Source organism: Lissotriton vulgaris, unplaced genomic scaffold (assembly GCF_964263255.1).
Source record: "Lissotriton vulgaris unplaced genomic scaffold, aLisVul1.2 SCAFFOLD_303, whole genome shotgun sequence".
Lineage (NCBI taxonomy): Eukaryota > Metazoa > Chordata > Amphibia > Caudata > Salamandridae > Lissotriton > Lissotriton vulgaris.
The window spans coordinates 1371421-1396252 of NW_028246227.1; the positions used below are offsets into that span (position 1 = coordinate 1371421).

At 43.5% G+C, this 24832-nt stretch overlaps 2 protein-coding genes and 1 pseudogene across 2 annotated transcripts; 1 reads left to right on the top strand and 2 right to left on the bottom strand.

Moving 5' to 3' along the window:
* Positions 1–1586: 1586 nt before the first annotated feature.
* LOC147666036 (uncharacterized) lies at positions 1587–3251 on the bottom strand. Its single transcript, XM_086949310.1, has 2 exons — positions 2133–3251; positions 1587–2069 (listed from the first exon to the last, which is right to left on the bottom strand). The coding sequence occupies exons 1-2, from the start codon at positions 3249–3251 to the stop codon at positions 1587–1589; spliced, it is 1602 nt and encodes a 533-aa protein (XP_086805436.1).
* A 12935-nt stretch (positions 3252–16186) lies between these two features.
* LOC147666037 (uncharacterized) lies at positions 16187–17449 on the bottom strand. The gene has a single exon (XM_086949313.1). The coding sequence runs from the start codon at positions 17447–17449 to the stop codon at positions 16187–16189; it is 1263 nt and encodes a 420-aa protein (XP_086805439.1).
* Positions 17450–22883: 5434 nt separating this feature from the next.
* LOC147666038 (uncharacterized) lies at positions 22884–24816 on the top strand (annotated as a pseudogene).
* The last annotated feature ends 16 nt before the right edge of the window (positions 24817–24832 follow it).

Below are 24832 nucleotides of genomic sequence, written 5' to 3' on the forward strand. Positions count from 1 at the left end.
ATCGCACACGCAGCACTGTAAGCTTGTTTACCCCCTACTGCGGGTTGTGCTGATCCGTCTGTATATATTATACAGCCGTAATGTTCTAGAGGCAGAATTTCGGTCGGCGGAGGACATTCAAATTCATATTGGAGAAATTCTTGTGTTTTTAAGTTGGGATCAAATTCGTATGCCACGTCTGTTGCAGCAAGAGAGTTAGCCCATTGTATCCATCTTGGATGGAGCGCTTTAGCATTAGGAATGCTTGCTTTTGTTACAGCCTCTAAGGCTGGTATCGGTGTCATGATTATTATTCGTTTACCTTGTGCCAGGGCTCGTTCTTTTGCTATAGCTGTCTGTGTTGCAGTTAGAATTTTTTCCGTTGGGCTAAATTTTATTTCAGCCTTAGTGTACAAGTGTGATTTGAATGCAATTGGTACCTTATCTCCCTCATTAGAGGTCAGGTATGTGAATCCGCATCTTCCTGGGATGACTCGAATCACAAGATTGCGTGTGTTATCATGTGTTTCTAATTTTGTTTTAATTAGCATGTCTGTTTGTAAGGATCTCAACATTTCTGTGTGTATTTGAGTCCAATTGGATCTTTTAAAATCTGGGTTTATCAGATCATAAAGGGGTTTGACCCTTTCTGCGTAATTTGCAATGTATGTTCTTCCGAAATTTAGGAAGATTTTTTAAAGTTGAATTTGTAACCCTCTGCTGCGAACCCAAGTATTATGGTGTTCACTCTCTTCAAGTGAGTATCCAAGTCATCATCTGTTAAGTATATGTCGTCGACATAAGATAATGCTTCGTCATCATATATTTGTAGTAATTCTGTTACTCTCGCTGAGAATACTCCCGGGCTGTTCTTGTACCCCTGGGCTAACCGACAGAATTGTTTTTGAGTGCCATTTATTGAGAATGCAGTTAAATATCTGCTCTCTGGTGCTATATTTTGACAAAAGAATCCATTAGAGATGTCTAATGTTGTTTTGTATTTTTTGCGCACTATATTATTCATTAGTGCAGCACTATGCGAGTTTTGCACTGCAAAAGTTTTGCAACATGTGTTAAGGTGTCGGTAATCCAAAACTAGACGATATGAATTGTCTGGTTTGGAGACCGGAAACAAAGGGTTGTTCATTTGTGAGGTGCAAGTTTCAATCACCCCCTGGTATTCTAGCTGATCTAGTATTTCTTTTACCTGTTTTTTAGCTTCTTGCTTAATTGGGTACTGCCTTTGTGCAGCAGGTTGTGATTTTAACTGGATTTTGTGAGGAGGTGAGTCCTCATCCCATCCTACATGATTTTTATATAAAGCAGGAGCTAGAGCTACTGCCCACTTTCTAGCAAGTGTATATTTTTTATGAATCGGGATGTGATTCGAGAAGGCAGGCATAATTATTTCTTCGCCATGAGGGCACTCCCTAACAAACTCTGGTGGCCAGTCTTTTTCAGCTAGAAGGATGTCATAGCCCTTGGAGAGATTATCCCAAAATAGTCCCCTTATTTTCCTAGTCTTATCTCCCTCTATACGTAATGTTATTTTGTATATTTTGTGAGGTTTGCTAACTCTGGTGTCCGCAGTTTCCACTTGAAGATATTCATTCGTGTCCACTGTCTCCAGATGATTCATAAGGACTTTGCGAGCTATGCTCACTTCTGCTGCGCTGTCTAGCATTGTCTGAGCCCATTCCCCGTTTTTCAGTTGTGTCCTCAGTATTCTCGGCATTGTTAACTACCTTGATACTGGCTACCTTCTTTTTTGGAAATTGTAATTTCTTTTTTAGCTGAGCAGGTTCCTTGTCTTTGGACTTGGCGTGCTCTTCTCTTTGTTCTGATCGTCCTCTTCTTTCCGATTTCTGCGAGGAAGTCTGAAAAGATTGAGAGGGACGTGTATCAATGTCTTGATATCTATCAGGCTTTTTTATATTATCCCTATTTCTAAGGTTATATCTTTTCCCAGAGGGGTCACTCTGGGGTGACCTTTGTCTTTGGTTTGGAGATTTATCTCTTCGCCTTGGAGACCTTCCCCTGGACTGGAATTTCTTTTCTTTATGATTGGATTGTTTGTTTCCATCCCAGTTCTTTTTTGGTGAATTATTATTAAAAAATATTTTTTCAGGCCTTTCAGTCAGTTGCGGTTTTACTGGTATTCCACCTAAACTATCTCTACCTAGTTCCTCATAGGATTTTTCTATGATTCTGGCAATTTGAGCTGGTTGGTCTGCTATATCTGTCTCTTTTAACCTCTGGCGGATCGCCAAGTTTGCTGCTTCTCCCTTTATGTTGGCTAATAATATAGCCGAGACCTGCTTGAAGTCTTTTAGTAATTTCATACCAAGAGTTAAAGCGGGTTCTGGACCGTATTCGTCTTGAATTTGTTTTAGCACATCTGGTATTACCGAAATGGATGGAACACCGTGCGTTTTTGTGTAGATAGAAGCAAAGACTGTACCCCAAGTGTCACAGTCCTCAATGTGTGGTGCGATTCCCATTGGAAGACAGATAGTCAGAATCCTGTGTTTTTCTAACACGGTGGTGTCAGGAAACACCGCCTCTATTTGGGTGATTTTTTGTGCCAACCAGAATGGTATTTGGTCCCGTTTAGCCGGTACTTTACCTAGGCAAGACTGGATGTTCTGTGGTGTAATTTTGTTTGTGTTCCCCTGGTTAGGGGTCAGCTGTGGAATTTTAATCGCTGGCTGAATTGTTGAAGTCCGCATCACATACTGTACTAATTGTCTATGTATTTTTATTAATTGTTTTAGCTGAGTTAACAGCTCTGCTGTAGACATCCCGTTGATGTCTGGATGTGGTGTGTATCCGGCTAGGACCGGCCACGTTGCTCCTGGTCTACCTAAAGGACCGAGCCTGGTGATGTGATTGTTATGTTTTAGGGCGCCATCAAATAAGAGCAAATGCTCTTGAAATTTGAGTGGTACTTCCACCTCCTCGAAAGGAGTGTACTCATTAGGAGGTTCCTCTATTTTGTAATAGTGGAAGTACTTTGTCACAGCATTTGCTGCTGGAAAATGTATCCATGAATAGTATACCTCTGTCTGCCGATATTCGTGTGCCTCAATTACGAATATGACTGTGCCACCTCTAGGTGTCAGTCCATTTTCTATAAGTTTTAGGGTTATAGATCTCCTTTTAATGACCGGGATGAGTATTATATCCTCGTCTGCTGCCTGCATGGTAGCATCAGCTGCTGCGAGTTCAGTTGCTAATCTAACTGCCTCTCTTTCATCTTCATTGTCTGACATTTTACTGTCCAGAAGGTTATTTTGTTTGTTTGCAGATCAGGTTTCTTATGGAAACAGAGATTAGATGCACAATATTTTGGAACAGTGTATCCTTCAACGTTGACTATACCAAGAACCATACATAGGAGTTCCCTCCTGCGAGGTCTGGCGGATATAACCTTTCACCCACTCCAGACGTCTTTGGAGTATTGTGGGAAAAGGGGTCTGAGTGAGAAAGCACGACTGAGTTACTCTAAATGTCTTACGTTAGTTTTATCGCCCTTTCCAAACGCGTTGGGCGCCATGTAGTGTAGTTCCTATTATCCCAATAGGCTCTGCGCATTGGAATAATACCTTCAATAGTAAAGGCCTAGACCAGACGTTAACTAGGTCTACTACTGTCGATATTAGACTTAAAGTTTTGGGTTTGCCAGCTAGCTCAGAGTTCACTAGAAACTTTCTCGAATGTTCAGGAAGGACTTAACTTCCCTGATTAGACAAGAAGGGATTTAGTTTCTGACAACCATAGAACATGACAACTTTGCTCTCCCCTAATCAAGAGTAAATCTCGAGAGTCGTGTGAACAAAAGGCAATTTATTTTACTCAGTCAGTACGTGCATTCTTAGTCTCATCAGATTGTAGAGAAAAGGAAGAGACGGGCGTGTTCAATAAAAAGGTGTTATTTATTGATCAGTCTCTTTTCTCATACATGAGAAATGGATCGATATTATTGCAATACTTATAGTTAAGTAGAGTGCATACATTAAAAGCAGAAGTATAAAATAATACTGTAAAAACATTGATATGGTTTCTGAGCCATAAGATGTTTAAAATGAATAAAATATATTACATACACATATACATTTGACTAAACGTACTCAACTGGTGTTTCTAAATACACCTACCCCGTGTACCTGACCTAAGCCTAATACGTGGGTGGGAATAGAAAGTTACAGTTTAAGTTAAGTTTGTTTTTGCCAAGTGAATAACTAAAGAATTCTCTGTGAGGGGTTATTCAGTTCTGTACCTGGAAGTTAGGATGAATGAGGAATGGTATCTCTTTCTCTGGTCTCGATATTCCAGGCTGCCTGCGAGGGCTACCCGGAAGCGCCGGTGCTGGGTTTCTCAGCAGGAGAAAGCAGCTTCTCGTTCTCAGCGCGTCAGGAAGGCGGGGCTGCTGCCAGCGGGGTCTGCTCTGCTCTGGGCTTCGGCAAGTATGGCTGCTCCGTCTTGTCACCACGCGTGTGTTTGCATAGGGCAAGATCGGTAATATTTATACCTTTAAGGTGCCGAGATTGACGTAAGGATGGACATAGATACGTCAATAAGGATGTCATACGACTTGCTCGTTAGCACATTCTTTTGCTGAAGTTCTCTGTGAAATCAAAACAATGGCCTCACAGTTTTTCCAGGTTGTCATAGGTTTGATTTGTTATGAGAACTCTGTATGCCTTATCAGGGGCTGGAGGAATATCGCTTGTCTAATTAGATCGCAAGCGTTATGACCTAATCAGATAACACGTTCCTGTGCCGTAGTGTGACTGCGTCAGATAACGGTATCTGCATCATGGGGGTTTTCTGCCTCATGGGCTGACTGCTAGTTAACTTGTTGGTTAGTTTAACCAGAATAGGGTCAGGAATAGGGGGATCGATTCAGAACCTATAGGAATACATCACAGTAGTAGCAACTGTTTCTCCTTCTATTTCTTCTGTAGAACCCCCCTCCAGAGACCCCTCTGTAGCTTCAGTATAGACAACCATATTGATTAAGTTTCCCTCAAGCTCCACTACGCTCTTTCCCCCTTTCAGTGGTTTAGCGTTAATGCCATTGGTAGCATTAGTAACTTTATTTGTGTCATTTGTGCCAATTTTAATGCTACTGTCTTTTGCAGGAGCTGATAAGGGTAAGGGCAGAGGTACAAGAGGGATCGGAGGTCGCAGAACTTTCTTACCGTGTACTATGGAAGCTGAAGAGGGGATAGCAGCACCAACTCCCCCTCCTGGAGATAGCACGGTTTCTACTGCCTTATCTCCTGCCTTATCAGTAGTGGCTGTAATCCCTGTAGGAAGAGCCCCCTCTCTCAATTTTCCATGGAATGTGGGGACTTGTGATATAGTTGTTCCTTCACTCGTTGGTACCACCTCATTGTTAGTTTTGTTTGTCCTGGTCGATCTGGGTGGGTTTTTTGGAGCCATCTGTAACTCACCAACTTGTGCAGCATCTGTGATCAGCTGTGAGCCAGGACGCAGCCCAAGACCAGACCAGCTGAGAGCCGAGCCGCTGATCAACCGGGGAAAGAGGTGCAGAGCAAGCAACAGGTAGGCGCGAAGAAGCCTCTGCATTCGTGTTAAGTTGTGGCAAAAAAAAGATTATGTACGTGGATAAACTCCGAAAGTGCTCGTAGACTTGAGAGAGTCATAATGCGCTTAATCTAAAAGAAAATGTAGTACTTTGTGCCGTCTGGGCTGTAATAATCGCTTCCCTCGTCCCTCCCTTCCATCCTCCCTCCCTCCCACCAGGTCTGGAACAGAGTGTTACCTTCCCACCTATCCCTTCCGTCCCTCTATCTTGTGATGTATTTCTATAGGTACTGTATCGATCCCCCTACTCCTGACCCTGGTTTGGTTAATAATTAACTAGCAGCCATCCAACGGTGCAAAAACCGTTATCTGATTGAGCCACACCAAGGCACAGAAGCGCGTTATCTGATTAGGTCATAACGCATGCCATCTAATTAGGCAAGCACTATTCCTCCAGCCCCTGATAAGGCATACGGAGTTCTCAAAACAAATCAAACCTACCGCGACCTGGGATTTTCCCGTAGCCATTGTTTTGATTTCACCGAGAACTTCAGTAAAGAATGTGCGAACGAACCCGTTCGTATGACATCCTTATTGACGTATATATGTCCATCCTTACGTCAATCTCGGCACCTTTCAGGTATAAATATTACCGACATTGCCTTAAGCAAACACACGCGGTGGGGACGAGATTGGAGCAGCGAGACTTGCCGAGGAGCCCAGCAGAGAGCGAAGCCCACAGGCGCTGCCCCGCCTTCCTGACGCGCTGAGAGAGAGACGCTGCCTTTCTCCTGCCGAGAAATCCAGCTCCGGCGTTTCCAAGCAGCCCTCGCAGGCAGCTGGAATATCGAGACCTGGGATACGAGATACCAGCCCTCCACCATTCTAGAACTCAGGTACAGAACTGAATAACCCCTTACAGATAATTCTTGAGTCAGTCCCTTGGCAAAACAAACTAAACTTAAACTGTTACTTATCTACTCCCGCCCACGTATTAGGCTTAGGTCAGGTACACTGGGGTAGGCGTGGTTAGAAGCACCAGTTGAGTACGATTAGCCAATGTATATATGTATGTATCTATTTTATCCATTTTAAAACATCATATGGCTTAGAAACCATATCAATGATTTTACAGTATTACTTTCTAATTCTGCTTTTACTATATGCACTTTACTCAACTCTAAGTATTACAATAGTAGCGATCCATTTCTCTTGTACGAGAAAAGAGACTGATCAATAAATACCATCTTTTATTGAACACGCCCGTCTCTTCCTTTTCTCTACAATCTGGTGAAACTAAGAATGCACGTACTGACTGAGGAAAATAAGTTGTCTTTTGTTTTCACACGACTCTAGAGATACACTCTTGATTAGGGGAGAGCAAAGTTGTCATGTTCTATGGTTGTCAGAAACTAAATCCCTTCTTGTCTATCCAGGGAGGTTAAAACCCTCCTTGCCTATTCGAGAAAGTTTCTAGTGAACTCTGAGCTAGCTGGCAAACACAAAACTTTAAGTCTAATATCGTCAGTAGAAGACCTAGTTAACCTCTGCCCTAGGTCTATACTATTGAAGGTATTATTCCAATGCGCAGAGCCTATTGGGATAATAGGAACTACACTACATGGCTCCCAAACGTTTGGAAAGGCGATAAAACTAACGCAAGACATTAGAGTAACTCAGTCGTGCTTTTTCACACAGACCCCCTTTTTTCCCATAATTCTCCAAAGACGTCTGGAGTGGGTGAAAGGTTATATCCGCCAAACCTCGCAGGAGGAGACTCCTATGTATGGTTCTTGGTTTATTCAACGTTGAAGGATACACTGTTCCAAAATATTGTGCATCTAATCTTTGTTTCCGTGGAAACCTGATCTGTAAACAAAACAGAATAACCTTCCTGTCGGTAAAATGACAGACAGTGAAGAAGAAAGGGAGACAGCTAGAATAGCAGCTGAACTCCTAGCAGCTGATAATACTCTGCAGGAAAATGACCCGGATATAATACTCATCCCGGTCAACATAAGGAAATCTATAACTTTAAAACTTATAAAAAATGGACTGACACCAAGAGGTGGTACAGTCATATTCGTAATTGAGGCACACGAATATCGGCAGACAGAGGTATTCTATTCATGGATAAACTTTCCAGCAGCAAACGCTGTAACAAAGGAGTTCCACTATTACAAAACAGAGGAACCTCCTGATGAGTACACTCCTTTTGAGGAGGTGGAAATACCACTCAAATTCCAAGAGCACCTGCTCTTGTTTAATGGCGCCCTAAAACATAATAATCACATCACCAGGCTCGGTCCACTAGGTAGACCAGGAGCGACGTGGCCGGTCCCAGCTGGATACACACCACATCCAGACATTGAAGGAATGTCTGCAGCAGATCTTTTAGCACAGCTAAAACAATTAATAAAAATACATAGACAATTAGTCCAATATGTAATGCGGACTTTAACGGTCCAACCAGCAATTAAAATTCCACAGCTGACCCCTCATCAGGGGAACACAAATAAAATTACACCACAGAACATACAGTCCTGTCTAGGTAAAGTACCCGCAAAACGGGAACAAATACCTTTCTGGCTAGCACAAAAAATCACTCAAATAGAGGCGTGTTTCCAGACACCACCCCGGTGGAAAAACACAGGATTCTGACTATCTGTCTTCCTATGGGAATCGCACCACACGTGGAGGACTGTGACACTTGGAGAACAGTCTTTGCTTCCATTTACACAAAAACACATGGTGTACCATCCATGTCAGTAATACCAGATGTGCTAAAACAAATTCAAGATGAATACGGTCCAGAACCCGCTTTAACCCTCGGTATGAAATTACTGAAAGACTTCAAGCAGGTCTCTGCAATATTACTAGCCAACATAAAGGGAGAAGCAGCAAATGTGGCGATCCGCCAAAGGTTAAAAGAAACAGATATAGCAGACCAACCAGCTGAAATTGCCAGAATCATAGAAAAATCCTATGAAGAACTAGTGTGGTAAATAAATAATTAATTACCGGATCTATTTTTGACTGGATACAATATAAACAGATAGCTCAATAAATAAGAGACAAGATTCGAGGTATCTTGAGTCACAGGCTTTAATCAGGCATAAAGGACTGGAACAGGACAGCCTGCATGGGAATAGGATGGCAGCTGCCGGGGGCAGGGGAATAGTGGAATAATGGAGAAAACATAACAGTGCACAACATATATATACTAAAACAATTGCATTATATTCAATACAGTAGGCGTAGCAGTGGGCGTGTCTTGTAGCAGTCGCGAAAGATAAGGTAGAAAGTGGGTGTAACAAGAGGCGTGTACATAGACATGTAGTATGAACGTCACAGAAGTGTCATGAATGGGGCGGAAACATGGAGGGGGCTACCTGAGGAGCTTGGACCTCTGACCTAGTGGTGCGCGCAAACAGGCAATGACGTATTACCAGGGAGAACTGGGGGCTATGACTTCTGCACTAGAAGAGGAGACTAAAGTCTGCGGAGTCAGAGCGACATGTACCTAACCATATCTGGTATCTGATGTTTAGAGAACATGTTGATAGAATCCAAAAGTTATCAGGGCAAAGGCTACTTGACACTAAGGCTGGTGCATACATTATTCTACATATATTGTGTGTGCGAGGAATATTCTATGAATATTAATACAGTATTTCTCTAACATGGAGACAGAGAGGCTAGACTATGACTGAAACTATTGATGCGATTCAGTAGCTTAGGAATGCAGAGAGGGAGGGCTGGACTGATAACTAGAAGCATAACATACTCTTGGCAGACTGGCAGGCAGAGCCAGGCCGAGCCGGGCACTGTGAGGCAGGAAGTAAGTGAAGGGTCAGGGATGCAGGTGGGGGCTGCATCGCTCCTCGGAGTGGGTTCAGGAGACAGGAGCTGAATCTGGTGTCCGGGCCCTTTTGAGGCCTAGAAACGGGGACTTTTACTGAATTAACGTGCACACTGTAAAACGTGGCAACATAGGTTTACATAGACCTGATATTCGTTGCTTTCACGAGACCTGGAAACTGGCATACTAGAGTTGGACACAACTATAATTGCGTCTTTAATCTATCATAGGGGGATACATATGCATATTAATCATGCACATATAACTTAGGATGTGGAACACGTAGGGACACAGAACATGGCAAAATTTACTTTTCCACATTCCCTCCTTGTCACTACGTTTCCATCAGGAAACATCAATATTCATGATACCATCTATCATTTCATATAGAATCATTTGCTCGTCTCGAATTGTCTTGGAACGGGACCTAGGACTAGGAATACAGGATGTAGCACAAATGCCGCAAATCGCAGGGCCACATTGTAAACAGAGGCAGCAACTGAATATGATCATTACTGCTATACCTAGGAATGACAATACTTTCCATCCCCAGGCAGAAATTATACTCCAGAGCCAACCGGACCATGTCCAGGTGCCTGGATTCTGGTGTAACTGATGGGCAATTTTATGAAGTCTGGTTATAGCTGAATAAACAGACGGCGCGTTATTAGGAATGAAAATGCAGCAACTAGATCCGATGACTCTACATGCTCCTCCTCTATCGGCCAGTATGACGTCAAGAACGAGACGATTTTGGAGCACGACAAAACGCATAGCAGATTGCTCTTCAGTTAAGTTACCTAGAGCAGAAGTAGTCTCATTCACTACTGCTTCAAGGGTTCTTGTTAACCTACGTATTAACTTACTATTCTGGACAGGGCCTATAAAGAAGAAGAAACCTTTATTGAAGTCTTGATATTGTTCTAGAGTAGTTTCAGTTTGATCGACAATCGGGGACTCGATCTCCCTTCTATGTCTAATGTGTACTAGATGTGTGTTTCTATGATAATCAGATGGGGCTAGAAAAACTGGTGGCAGTAGGAAGGCAATGTAACATGTTCCATCCCAATTGAGGGGCAGACGAACATATGCGGTCTGACCACAAACAAAATAAGAATGACGTGAGGCTTTGAAAATAGATTTCCCACTGTCACTATACTTGACAATAATAGTACAATCACTATGTCCTACATGTGCGGAACCATTCTTTCTGACACATAATTCGCCTTTGACTGGTAGTACTGAAATAGCAGGCAAATCTGGAGTAGTATCGGACTGAACATTCAGGACCATGAAATTCGAGGAATAATTACCTAAATTATATACTTCATTTTCTAGATCTAACCCTGTTCTATGGGAGAGACCTTGCTTGTCTGGGAAACATGTTCTATTCAGAAGGGACATATCAGTTGAGGATGACGTTAACGTGGACCATGCTCCACACGAACCATTATGTGAAAACGGATAAGGAAAGAGTGGTAGAACTCCCTTCGGTGTCTGGAAAGGGGGGAGTCGACCACACACCCAACAATTAGTGGCATTGCTGGTCTGGTGTGAATAGTGTAACATTCTGATAAAGGTATTGTTATGCATAGCAAGACGATAGGATAGCTCATGAGGAGGCAGATCACTAAATGTGTGCTCTACTGTAGTATTAGAATACTTATTTACATGAGAAATTGGAAAACATAAATGTAATGCATAACTTGTGCAGGTAACCATTAAACTCAAAAATAGCAGAAAACTTAGAACAATGATACATTTGATAGAGTTTTGACTAACTCTCTCACTATGGGGGTCTATCTCATACATGTCAGAAACCTGTCTAACCGTTTCACCCGAGAGGGACTTAGACAATTAAACTGGCTGACTTATTTTATTAGACCTGAGTTTCTTTTTATACTCCTGCTGCGGAGTTTCCTCTAACAGGGGAGGCTTGAGTTCAGAGTCAATTTTTAGGAAGTCCTTAGAAATGTTCTTGGCAAATGTTTTTTCACTCAATCCATGGAATTTCTTGATGTGGGACAGATGGACCCATCCCTTGCGGCCCTCCAACTTGGCGGCGGTCCTCGTTGTTAGTAAGACCATCCGTGGCTCCTTCCAACGGGGCTCCAGTGGACTTGAACGATCAAAATTCCGCACCAGGACGAGGTCGCCTGGAATGACCTCATGCGGTTTTACTTCAGTATTGTCTGGAAATGCGGCGGCAACCTGTGAACGACAAGAGTGTAGGGCAGACATCAAGGAAGCTACGTAATCTGTCAGCATATTACTGGAAACATCTGTAATACTGCGGGGTCTAGGTGTACCCCACATATTTGGGGGGCGGCCGAATACGACCTCATACGGGGACAGACCTGATCTGGAATGTGCAACCATGCGCATATAAAATAGGGCAACTGGCAGAGCTACGAGCCAGTCTACACCTTTCTCTTTACAAACTTTGGCAATGCGGATTTTTAATGTCTGGTTATGTCTCTCTACGAGACCGGCTGCTTCGGGATGGCGCACACAATGGAACTTCCACTGGTACCCTAACAGAAGGGAAACATGTTTCATTAACTCGGATGAGAATGGCTGGCCGTTATCTGAATACACGACCCTAGGGAGTCCATAGCAGGGAAAGAATTCACGAACCAACTGCTTGGCAGTGGTCGCAGCTGTGTAATCTGGGACTGGATATGCCTCTGTCCATCTGGACAAAGCGCATACAACTACGAGGACATACTTGAAACCTCGACATCGCTCCATCTGAATATAATCCATCTGGAGGACTTCAAAAGGGTGGTCAGGAGGTTGGAATCCACCTTGTTCCACCGGGACACTTTTACCTGGATTGAACTGACAACATATCATACAGGTACGGACTTTCTGCTTGGCTGCAGCTCGTAAATGTTTGTTAAACCAAATGTTCTGGATACTGTCTAACATGGCTTTTTCTCCTAAATGTGCAGGACTATGTGCGGTATTAATAATGACTTGAACCATTGAGTCGGGGAGAAACCATGTGGCTTTTCCCTTCGTCAACCATCCTTGATCTGTCTGGACCCCTCCTTGTTCGGACCATTTCTTGATTTCATCGGGAGTAGCATGTGACTAGATATCTATGACATCTTGTGTAGGGTCCTTAACTGTCATACATGTTGTCTGTTCTGGAGTGTTAACTGGAATGTCGGAAATGTCTGGAGTCTGAGCTGTAAGCTTAGCTGTTCGATCGGCTAGAGAAATAATATCAGTGACTTTCGTATGTGCTTGTCAGAAGGTACCTGAAGATTCTGGCTCCGCTGGAGTATCAGACCCAAGGAGATGCTAAGCTCCCAATTCCCCTTCACCACTGTGCCGGATTTCTCTTGCAACAGTGATAACAGGGAAAGGGGAAGTGGATAACAAACAGAGAGACTGCTCACACAAATATCTTCTCCCGCTCAAGGAATGATGTAGATTATTCTGTAAAACATAAGGACAACATTACTAAGTTCTGACCTCTCAATACCCTGGTTCCTAAACTCTCTCCTAGAACACCTAACCTCAATTACCTGTGGGAATGTGAGCTTTTGCTGCTCTCTGATAGACCTTATATCTTTACTGTTTCGGTGAAGATTGAAGAACTGACCAGTTGACCAGGAGAAGTTGAAGATAGTGAACTGTCCCGCTGCACAGGAGAAGTTGGAGGTACACAAGAATATATATATATATATTTTCATCTACATGAAGAACTGTCCTTGAATTAGAGTAGTTGCTCCTGACAATTTTCTCCGACTGTTCAAACAGGGAGTTCCAAGAAGGCAATGGGAGTTTATGGCTGACTACAAGCGCAAGTCTTCAAATAGCATAAGAACACTGAAACTCAGCAACTGGAATACAGTTCAAGAATAAACCAAACTGGTTCGAGCTCACCAACAGGAGGCTGCTTGTCGCTTGACAGCTCTGCAGGATCTGGTCTCTGACTCACTCAGCGCACAGGCAACAGCTGACTGAAGAATGAGGAAGTCGCTCCAGGCAAGTCGCTCCAGGCGCCCAGGTGAAGACACCAATTTTCGAAGCGTGAGGACAAAGGGGCGGTGAACTGCTAGCTAGGCTGAAGGAAAGGGGAATGCCTCGCTAAAGTCCGAGAGGCTCAAGCGAATGAAACGTGAGGGAAGGGAGCAGCCGAGAAAGCCGCCGAACTCTAGGAAAATGCTCAGGAAGGTGATAGGAACTAAGGAAACACCTATCCTGACTGAAAACTTACTTTAGCTATGAATAAATACTATGACAGAGAGCGCGAAAGAATACGTTCGCCTCTCAGGGATAATACCGTTGAAGTGCGCCGTTTTTAGAACGCTCGCGCTCCAAGTCACAGAGACGGCGTTCTAAGGAAAACACTAGAACGCTAACTGGTCCCCTGACAATGGCAACAAGGAAGTGAGTGTTCCAAGGCGCAACGATAAGTCGCCACTAGAAAAGTCCAGTTGAGAGAAGGGGGGGAATACTTGCTGATGGAGGGAATCTGCGAAGAGCTGCCTGACCTGAGTCCAATCCTGACAGTGCTTTGCACTTCATAATGGCGATAGCTGTCGGTAAATGTATTGCATCTAACAGAGCTTGAATGAGGAGACCATGCTGAATCTTGGTTCCATGAGAAGTCATGAAACCTCTCTCTTGCCAGAGCACTCCGAAGTCGTGTACGACTCCGAATGCATAACGTGAATCTGTATATATGTTTACTTTCAGGTTCTTGGCATGTATGCAGGCTTGGGTCAGAGCGACTAGCTCTGCTGCTTGAGCAGACAGGGTGTCAATACGATGTGTCTCTATAACTTCGGTTTCAGTAGTCACTGCATACGCGGCTACTAGTTCTCCTGTACTTGTTCTCATACATGAACCATCCACATAAAGTGTCAGGTCGGGATCAGGTAACGCAATATCTGTCAAGTCTTGTCTTGGCTTTGTCATGGTATTAACAACTTCCACACAGTCATGTGTGGCAGGATTTGAAATAACTGACGGTAACAGTGTTGCAGGATTTAAAACGTTGCAGCGTCTGATTTCTATGTGTGGCTGGAACAGTGTCAGTTCATAACCTGTTAAACGTGCAATAGTCAAGTGCTGAGTCTGGGTTCTGTTTAAAAGAACTTCCACGGAGTGTGGAACTTGTACTGTCAGGGAGTGTCCTAACACTATGGAATCACTTTGTCTGATAGCTAGAGCTGTGGCTGCAACTGACTTGAGGCACGCAGGCAGAGCCTGGGCTACTGGATCTAATGTGCTAGAAAAATAAGCACAGGGCTAGTATTGTCCTGCTTGATCTTGTGTGAGAACAGATAATGCAGTACCATCACGTTCTGTGACAAAAAGTGTAAAAGGCTTACTGTAGTTCGGTGTTGCTAGAACAGGTGCTTGGCATAAAGCTTTCTTTAATTCATTAAAAACAAGCGTATGTTCGGATGTCCAAGGGAGGACAGTCGATACGGCTGCCTCCTGTGTCGTTAACTGTATCAGTGGCTTGGCTAGAAATGCATACTGAGGAATCCATTGTCTGCAATAAGAAGTGAGGCCGATAAAAGCTCGTACCTCCTTCTGGGTCTTGGGCTGTGGAAGACATGCTATTAACTGGATACGGTCAGGTGTCAACTGCCTACCCCTCTTGGACAGTAAGTGTCCTAAGTAGACCACTTGCTGGACACAGAATTGAAGCTTCGAAGGGGACACCTTGTGCCCCATCTCGGCTAGGAAATACAGAACTGTAAGTGACGCACGCTCGCAATCACGTTCAGAACGGGCTGTGATCAGTAGATCATCGACATACTGGAGCAGGGCAGTGTCAGTTGGCATGTGAATATTGTCTAGTTGTCTCTTGAGTGCTTGACTGTAAATGCTAGGACTTTCTGTGAAACCTTGAGGAGCTCGTGTGAATTTATAGCTCCTTCCATTTAAACAGAATCTGAAAAGGAACTGGCTGTCTGGATGAATGGGGACACTGAAAAATGCATTCTTGAGATCGATAACTGTGAAGAACGTAGCTTCAGAATCAATGGCTGTCAATAGGGAAGAAATATCTGGGACTACTGGGTACTGAGGAATGATACATTTATTAAGTTCTCGAAGGTCAATCACTAATCGATATACTGGAGGTGCATTTGGATCAGTACGTTTCATGACTGGAATGATAGGTGAATTACATACATTGGAGTCAGTTTCTACAACCACTCCTTGGGCAATGAGCTCGTCAATAATTTTGGATAAGGCTGCTACAGCCTCAGGTGGCAATCTGTACTGTCTGATTCGTGGCAAAACTATACCTGGTTTCAGAGTCACACGGTGGGGTGTGACGTGCATACAACCAACATCAGTTGGACCTTGTGCCCATAGATGCTGCAGGACATTCAGTAATCTTGGATCAAAATCACGTAATACATAGTGACCTTTAAAGTCACGTAAAAACAATCGTACTCCTTCTGGGGAGCAGCAAATTACTGCACCTAATTCTTTTAATGTCTTGATGCCTAACAAATTTTCTGGACATGACTTCGTGAGTAAAAAATCAGTAGTTCGGGACAATGGACCAACTTCTAGAGTAACTGGTTTCGAAATCTCGTTAACAATTGGCTTTCCTGAAAATCCAAGGGAAACATTTCTAGAGCCTGAGAGCGGAGCCCCTGGAACCTCGTCATGACTGATTGTAGTCCTACTTGCCCCTGTATCAATCAGAAACTTTCTGTCTTTCCCTAATACTTGACTGTGTACATAGGGACCCTCTTGATCTACAGGTATCTCGATGAGAGGCAAGCCAACCTCCCTCTCTAGGCTGTTTCATGAATATGGCTGATATTCTGGATACTCGGACTGTGCGTACTGGTACATCTGCTGTGTAACGTGTTGTGTTGCAGCGATAGGCTGCGGTGTTGTAACTGTCTGTTGTGCATTCTGTGGTAAATGGGAAGTCTGTGAAACTTGTTCTTGTCTAGGCGGACGTGGTCTTTCTTTAGTCTTACCAGTAGCTATGTTGTGTTTCAGAACTGCACACTCATTTATAAAATGACCTGGCTGTTTACAGTAATTGCAGGTCCCTTTAACGGGAGCTGCAGGATGACTGGCTTGATTCGTACCCCTCTTCTGACTGTCTTGGGGAACAGATTGTGCAACTAATACTTTCATTTTTGTGTCTTTCATACGTCTCCTTTCGTGTTCTTGCTCTTCTCTGATTCTATTCTGGTGATACTGGAGCATCTGTGACGGAGTATTAGCTTGCCAGGTACTTTCGACTTTCAGAACTCGATTTTTAACTTGCGGGCTTGAATTCTCGACTAGTTTAGTAACAAAAAGATGAGGGTATGACTCGCTACTTGTTTTCAAACCACTGTTAATAATAAAACATTTCTCGAATCTAGAATAAAAATCACTAGTATCTTCGTCTTGTTTCTGTTTGCAGGCTGAGATAGCATCCCAGTCTTCCTTTTTCGTGGCTAGTAATCTTGGCAAAACTTGTATCAATAACTCGGGCAATTCTTTACATTTATCCCCAAGACCGGTACCGGGTACACGTGTGTTATCTTCAGCTTCTAGAGCTGTCCAATCTATCTTTTTCTCTCCCACCTCCCACTCTTTTTCTTTGAGTTTCTCATATATGCCCGCAGGCAACAGGACCTTTAACATTTTAATGATATCAGGATATGTGCATTCTCCCATACGGAGCATGTCTTTTAATTCACGGTGGAACCCTGCTGGATCTTTGTCGTGACAGGGAATTAACTTTTTCATTTCTAAGAGTTCCATCTTTGTAATGGGGGTGTAAACGAATACTCGTTCTAGATCACCACCCGTTGTCCTAACTGGGTGTACTTCTCGTAACGGATTCTGTCTGTCTATATAAAATGATTTACTTTCTGGGGGTGAGACATGAACAAAATGCGGGTTCAGGAACGTTCGATATTTGTGGCGCTGTTCTAGAATGACACTAATTAAATCGGTACCTAGACCTTTCCATCTGTACTGTAGTAACTCGTTCAGAACATCATGCAACGGACCTGGATCAGAGTGCTGTTCCTCATACAGTGTGATGAGGTGCTGGATCATATACATACCCACCAGTCGCTGCTCGGCTGGGGGCAGTTTCAGAAACGTTTGTGCCACTATTTCGTCTGGAAAAGTGGTAGAATCAGTAGTCCATCGGACTGCTGATCGGGCTAGTTCTTGTTCATGCATAGTACTAAGTTCACTATAACCTATTCGTGATTTCAGAATTTTATCGGTAATCTGGAATACTTGTTCTAGAGAACATTGTTCTGGTACTGGAGTAGGAACAGTTTTCTTGTAATCTGGACGTGAATGTCTGTCGGAAAGTCTAGTTCTACCTACATACGCTATTCTGGAGGGATTCTCGTCGTCTACCTCTTCAGTAGAAGAGTCATTCTCTTTCTCGGTTGCTTGTGTTGCTTCTCGTTTCTCATGTAACTTTATTATTTCTTTACAGATTTTCTTGTACATACTCTCTATACTGTTCTGTGTCTTGTGTCTTCCCTCGGCTATATGGTCACTCCACTTGGTCAGGACTTTCATTTCTTCTGGATCTTTTTCTGGATAATCTTGTTCTCTTATTAAACAATTAATTAAAAACTTTAAAAGCATAAGCTGAATCTCGACTTTTCTTTGAACCATGGCGTCGCCAATACTTTCTGGATCTCTTCCTGTACGGATAAAACGATATATTCTGTCTAAATATTCCTTCATATTGGGCAGGGTGTCCAAGTACTCGGTCACCCGTCTTACACGTAATGAATACAGGACCATATCATCATCGCCTGGGACTGAATCGTAACGGCATTCGGTAAGTGCTCGCTTGATATCTGCAACTGAATGAAATTTGGGTGAACGCTGTAACGCTAGCTCATGTAGCGTCATACGTCTGTGTTGAGGCGGGGTACGAGGAGAACCTCCCCCGCGACCCCTTGACTAGAATCGTCGGTGTGTACTGTACGGGCTGGGAGAGTGACTGATGTAGTCGGTACATGTACTGTAGGCTGGACCGGGGGTACCGTAACAGGTGCTACAACGGGTGCCCCGGTGGCTGGAGGGACAGGAATTACATTATTTACAGGAGCAGGCGGGACAGGATTTGCATATTCTGGGACTGTATCGTCCAAGTAGGACGAGAGAAAAATATCAGCTGCGGTCGGTTTATGACGTAGCTTAGTCGGAACTAGTGGTGGCGGGAAATTACTGGATGCCTCCGGGGTTGCTTTTGGCAAGCCCTCGGCAAGAAAAGGATACATACCCTTAACAAGGGCATTTCTCTGTCTGTCTGACTGTTCTGTTTTAACTCGTTCACCTATTTCGATTAATTCCCTTTCTTGGGCTTTCTCTAAGGATTCTCTACTTAATTCTATTTTTCTGAATTCTTTTTCGGTTCTTTTATGAGATTCTTTGCGCCATAACTCGATGGCATCTTTCTGGGACTGTCTGGCTTTCTTTTTCCATAATGCTTCTTCTACTCGCATGATGCACTCGGCATCCCATGTGCCTGATACAGGCCATCTATATTTCTCTTCGAGATGTCTGGTATAATCAGACCATAAATCTAGATATATTATGGCACTTAAGCCATGCTTGTGATACACAAAATGACCTGGACTGTCCCTAGGCGGGACAGGGACTGCTTCCTCGAGCAGCCCTTTTCTGGTTTTTAACTGACGTAATTTAGAGAACAGAGGCATACTTTAGGCTGGATCTGAACACAATACAATACACGATAAACACAATAATAACTTGAAAAAACAAATCATTCATACCACGACATTGAAAACACATGGAATAACATTCAAGATAACAGTTCGGACAGAATATTACCTGGAACACTGAGAACAGAACACATGAATTTCTCGAGAAACGGAACTTACTAGAGTTACTAGATGCACTGCTAAAACAGTACGAAACTTACCGGTCTCATAAAGAGACACGTCAGGACCCGCATCCACCTAGGTGGACACTTCGTGTTGGATTTGCGTACCCAAACCCACGGACCAGAGACAAATGAATTGACCCTGTCTAGATACTACCCCAGCAACGGTACTCACCGGGCAGCAAGAACGGAAGGCCTCGGATTGGACTGGACTGCTACGACGACGGACAACGAACTTCGGACTTCAGTTACAGGTGGGCCTCCGGATACCTTGGACCTTGTACTCTCGGCTTGGGCTCTGGTCGGGACTCGCCGCGTTCCTCCACCGCCTCGTCTGGATGCTGGACCGCAACCTCCGTCTCCTCCGTGGGCCTGAGGGATACTTGAAGCAGAAATATCTGCACGTGCACGGTATGGTTCCGTCACGGCTGCAGAGGATCAGGGGGCCTGTGTGGCTTCTGCGGCGCGTGGGGAAAGGGCAAGTCCCTGTTCGGGCGCCATTATGTGGTAAATAAATAATTAATTACCGGATCTTTTTTTGACTGGATACAATATAAACAGATAGCTCAATAAATAAGAGACAAGATTCGAGGTATCTTGAGTCACAGGCTTTAATCAGGCATAAAGGACTGGAACAGGACAGCCTGCATGGGAATAGGATGGCAGCTGCCGGGGGCAGGGGAATAGTGGAATAATGGAAAAAACATAACAGTGCACAACATATATATACTAAAACAATTGCATTATATTCAATACAGTAGGCGTAGCAGTGGGCGTGTCTTGTAGCAGTCGCGAAAGATAAGGTAGAAAGTGGGTGTAACAAGAGGCGTGTACATAGACATGTGGTATGAACGTCACAGAAGTGTCATGAATGGGGGGGAAACATGGAGGGGGCTACCTGAGGAGCTGGGACCTCTGACCTAGTGGTGCACGCAAACGGGCAATGACGTATTACCAGGGAGAACTGGGGGCTATGACTTCTGCACTAGAAGAGGAGACTAAAGTCTGCGGAGTCAGAGCGACATGTACCTAACCATATCTGGTATCTGATGTTTAGAGAACATGTTGATAGAATCCAAAAGTTATCAGGGCAAAGGCTACTTGACACTAAGGCTGGTGCATACATTATTCTACATATATTGTGTGTGCGAGGAATATTCTATGAATATTAATACAGTATTTCTCTAACATGGAGACAGAGAGGCTAGAGTATGACTGAAACTATTGATGCGATTCAGTAGCTTAGGAATGCAGAGAGGGAGAGCTGGACTGATAACTAGAAGCATAACATACTCTTGGCAGACTGGCAGGCAGAGCCAGGCCGAGCCGGGCACTGTGAGGCAGGAAGTAAGTGAAGGGTCAGGGATGCAGGTGGGGGCTGTATCGCTCCTCGGAGTGGGTTCAGGAGACAGGAGCTGAATCTGGTGTCCGGGCCCTTTTGAGGCCTAGAAACGGGGACTTTTACTGAATTAACGTGCACACTGTAAAACGTGGCAACATAGGTTTACATAGACCTGATATTCGTTGCTTTCACGAGACCTGGAAACTGGCATACTAGAGTTGGACACAACTATAATTGCGTCTTTAATCGATCATAGGGGGATACATATGCATATTAATCATGCACATATAACTTAGGATGTGGAACACGTAGGGACACAGAACATGGCAAAATTTACTTTTCCACACTAGGAAGAGATAGTTTGGGTGGAATACCGGTAAAACCGCAACTAATTGAAAGTCCTGAAAAGGTATTTATTAAAAATAATTTAAACACTCAAAAAAAGAGCTGGGATGGAAATAAACAATCCAATCCTAAAGAAAAAAGATTCCAATCCAGAGGAAGGTCTCCTCGGCGGAGAGAAAGATCTCCGAACCAAGGACGCAGGTCTCCCAAGAGGGAGCCCTCTGGGGAAAAAATACAACCTTAGAAATAGGGATAATATAAAAAAACCTGATAGATATCAAGAAATTGATACACGTCCCTCTCAATCTTTTCAGACTTCCTCGCAGAAATCGGAAAGAAGAGGACGATCAGAACACAGGGAAGAGCACGTCAAGTCCAAAGACAAGGAGCCTGCTCATCAAAATAAAAAATTACAATTTCCAAAAAAGAAGGTAGCTAGTATTAAAGTAATCAACAATGCCGAGAATACTGAGGACACAGCTGAAAAACGGAGAATGGGCTCAGACAATGCTAGACAGCACAGCAGAAGTGAGCATAGCTCGCAAAGTCCTTATGAATCATCTGGAGACAGTGGACACGAATGAATACATTCAAGTGGAAACTGCAGATACCAGAGTTAGCAAACCCCATAAAATATATGAAATAACATTACGTATAGAGGGGGATAAGACTAGGAAAATAAGGGGTCTATTTTGGGATAATCTCTCCAAGGGCTATGACATCCTTCTAGCTGAAAAAGACTGGTCACCAGAGTTTGTCAGGAAGTGCCCTCATGGCGAAGAAATAATTATGCCTGCCTTCTCAAATCATATTCCAATACATAAAAAATATACACTTGCAAGAAAGTGGGCAGTAGCTGAAGCTTTATATAAAAATCATGCGGGATGGGATGAGGACTCTCCTCCTCACAAAATCCAGTTAAAATCACAACCTACTGCACAGAGGCAGTACCCAATTAAGCAAGAAGCTAAAAAACAGGTAAAAGAGATCTTAGATCAACTTGAATACCAGGGGGTGATTGAAACTTGCACCTCACAAATGAACAACCCTTTGTTTCCTGTCTCCAAACCAGACAATTCATATCGTCTAGTTTTGGACTACAGACACCTTAACTCATGTTGCAAAGCATTTGCAGTACAAAACTTGCATAGTGCTGCACTAATGAATAACATAGTGCGCAAAAAGTACAAAACAACGTTAGACATCTCTAATGGATTCTTTTGTCAGAATATAGCACCAGAGAGCAGATATTTGACCGCGTTGTCAATAAATGGCGCGCAAAAAAATTTCTGTCATTTGCCCCAGGGGTTCAAGAACAGCCCAGGATTATTCTCAGCGAGAGTAACAGAGTTACTACAAACCTATGATGATGAGGCATTATCTTATGTCGACGACATCTATCTAACAGATGACGACTTGGATACTCACTTGAAGAGAGTGAACACCATAAACTTGGGTTCGCAGCAGAGGGTTACAAATTCAACTTTAAAAAGTCAAGAATTGCCCATCTAACAGTCCTGTTTTTAGGATATGAACTATCAAGTGAAGGCAAAAGCCTGGCTGACAATTTCCTAGAGAAATGTGCTGTAATCCAAGCGCCTAGAACACTAAAAAACCTACAATCAATTCTAGGCTTCCTGAATTTCGGAAGAACTTACATTATAAATTACGCAGAAAGGGTCAAACCCCTTTATGATCTAATAAAACCAGATTTTAAAAGAAACAATTGGACTCAAAAACACACACAAATTTTGAGATCTTTACAAACAGACATGTTAATTAAAACACAATTACAAACACGTGACAACACACGCAACCTTGTGATTCGAGTCATCCCAGGAAGATGCGGATTCACATACCTGACCTCTAATGAGGGAGAAAGGGTACCAATTGCATACAAATCACACTTGTACACAAAAGCTGAAATGAAATTCAGCCCAACGGAAAAAATTCTAACCGCGGTACAGACTGCTGTAGCAAAAGAAAGAGCCTTAGCACAAGGTAAATGAATAATCATCGTAACACCGATACCAGCCCTGGAGGTGGTAACGAAGGCTAGCATTCCGAATGCTAAAGCACTCCATCCAAGATGGATACAATGGGCTAATTCTCTTGCAGCAACAGACGTGGTATACGAATTTGATCCCAACCTGAAAACACAAGAATTTCTCCAATATGAATTTGAATGTCCTCTGCCAACCGAAATTTTACCTCTAGAACATTACGGCTGTATAATATATACAGACGGATCAGCACAACCCGCAGTAGGGGGTAAACAAGCTTACAGTGCTGCGTGCGCGATCGTTAAAGGTCGCTGGCACGAAGGAAAATTTAAACCACTGGTCACTAAAACGCAATCTCTAGGAGATTGCACAGCTCAAAGAGCAGAACTACGAGCATTCAAAATGGTGCTTGAAAATACCGATCGAGAATTCCCCACACTCATAGTGTGTGATTCGTATTACTGCGTCCAGTCTTATAATGAATACTTGCAGATCTGGGTTCAAAACGGCTTTAAAGATGCAAAAGGAGGCACAATCAAGCATAAAATTCTTTGGGAACAAGTAGTTCTTTTGCAAAAATAACTACAAAAGACTCACGTGATCCATACACTGAGTCATCAACGTGATGGCGTTCACGTTGCAGGGAATTAATTGGCTGATGAGGCCGCGAAGGCAGCTGTACAAACGGCTTCCGTAGCTGCCATCACCCGGTCAAAAACAAAAATAGACAGCGAAATATTACAGGCTGTCAGCGCTACAGTAAAAAAAGCGATAGAAACACTCCCGAAAGGCTTTCCAGTAAAGTACTCATACATAACTGATGCAAATAATGTTCCGTTTGCTCGAATCCCTGGAGTGGGGGATAGGGCAATTCCAAACATGGAACATAGGTTAGGACTCATCATAGCGGCACACGAAGGGCTTGCTTCTGTACATGCTGGCGTTTCAGCCACAGTATCATTATTAAAGCAGAGATACTGGTGGCCTCAAATGAGAAGACAGACAAGGAACTATGTTCTAGAATGTGAAATATGTCAAAGAATGAAGGTATCAACAGTGAGACGACCAGCGCAGACGCCCCTTCTAATCTCAGACAAACCATTAGCCTGTGTTTATCTGGACCACTGTGGTCCCTTACAAAGGGATGGTAACTATAAATATATCTTGGTCGCAGTGGATTCATGTACGAGATTCATATGGATGTGGCCCCAGCGACCGGCTGACGCCAGAACTGTTATAAAAGATTTGCGAGTCTTTATCGGCACATACGCAATTGGCATGCTACATTCTGACCAGGGTCCTGCTTTTAGCTCTCGGGCTTATAAGGAGGCCATGACCAGCATGGGCATTGCATTGCGGTACTCTTGTCCATTTCATCCTGAGGGAAACGGAATCATAGAAAGAAAAAACCGTGACATAAAGCAATCTATAACAGCAAAGGTATTAGGTTCAGGAGCTGGGTGGGTCAAACATCTAATAAGTGTCCAACGTAGTCTAAATAACCTGCCAAGAGATTCTCTGAGAGGATTCAGTCCGTACGAACTATTGTTTGGGACTAGAATGATGATCCAAGATCTTGATAGTCAGACTTCAGTGGTTAAAGACAAAAGCTTTGATATCAAAGATCGTTTGGCTATTTTGCAGGACTTAAATGAAACAAGGAAAGACCTGAGCAACATAAAGTTGAAACAACAGCCAACAACCACTGAAGAAAAACCACCTGTCCCAGCAAGGCCTGTCTGGATTCCAAAAGTCGGGGAGCTAGTCAGAGAGAAGATCGCGGTAAAGAAGGAATTTGGGCCTTCTTACAGAAAAGCAGTTCCTGTCCTGTCTGTCAACGGGACAAGATCAGTAGTACTACCGCCCCTTGC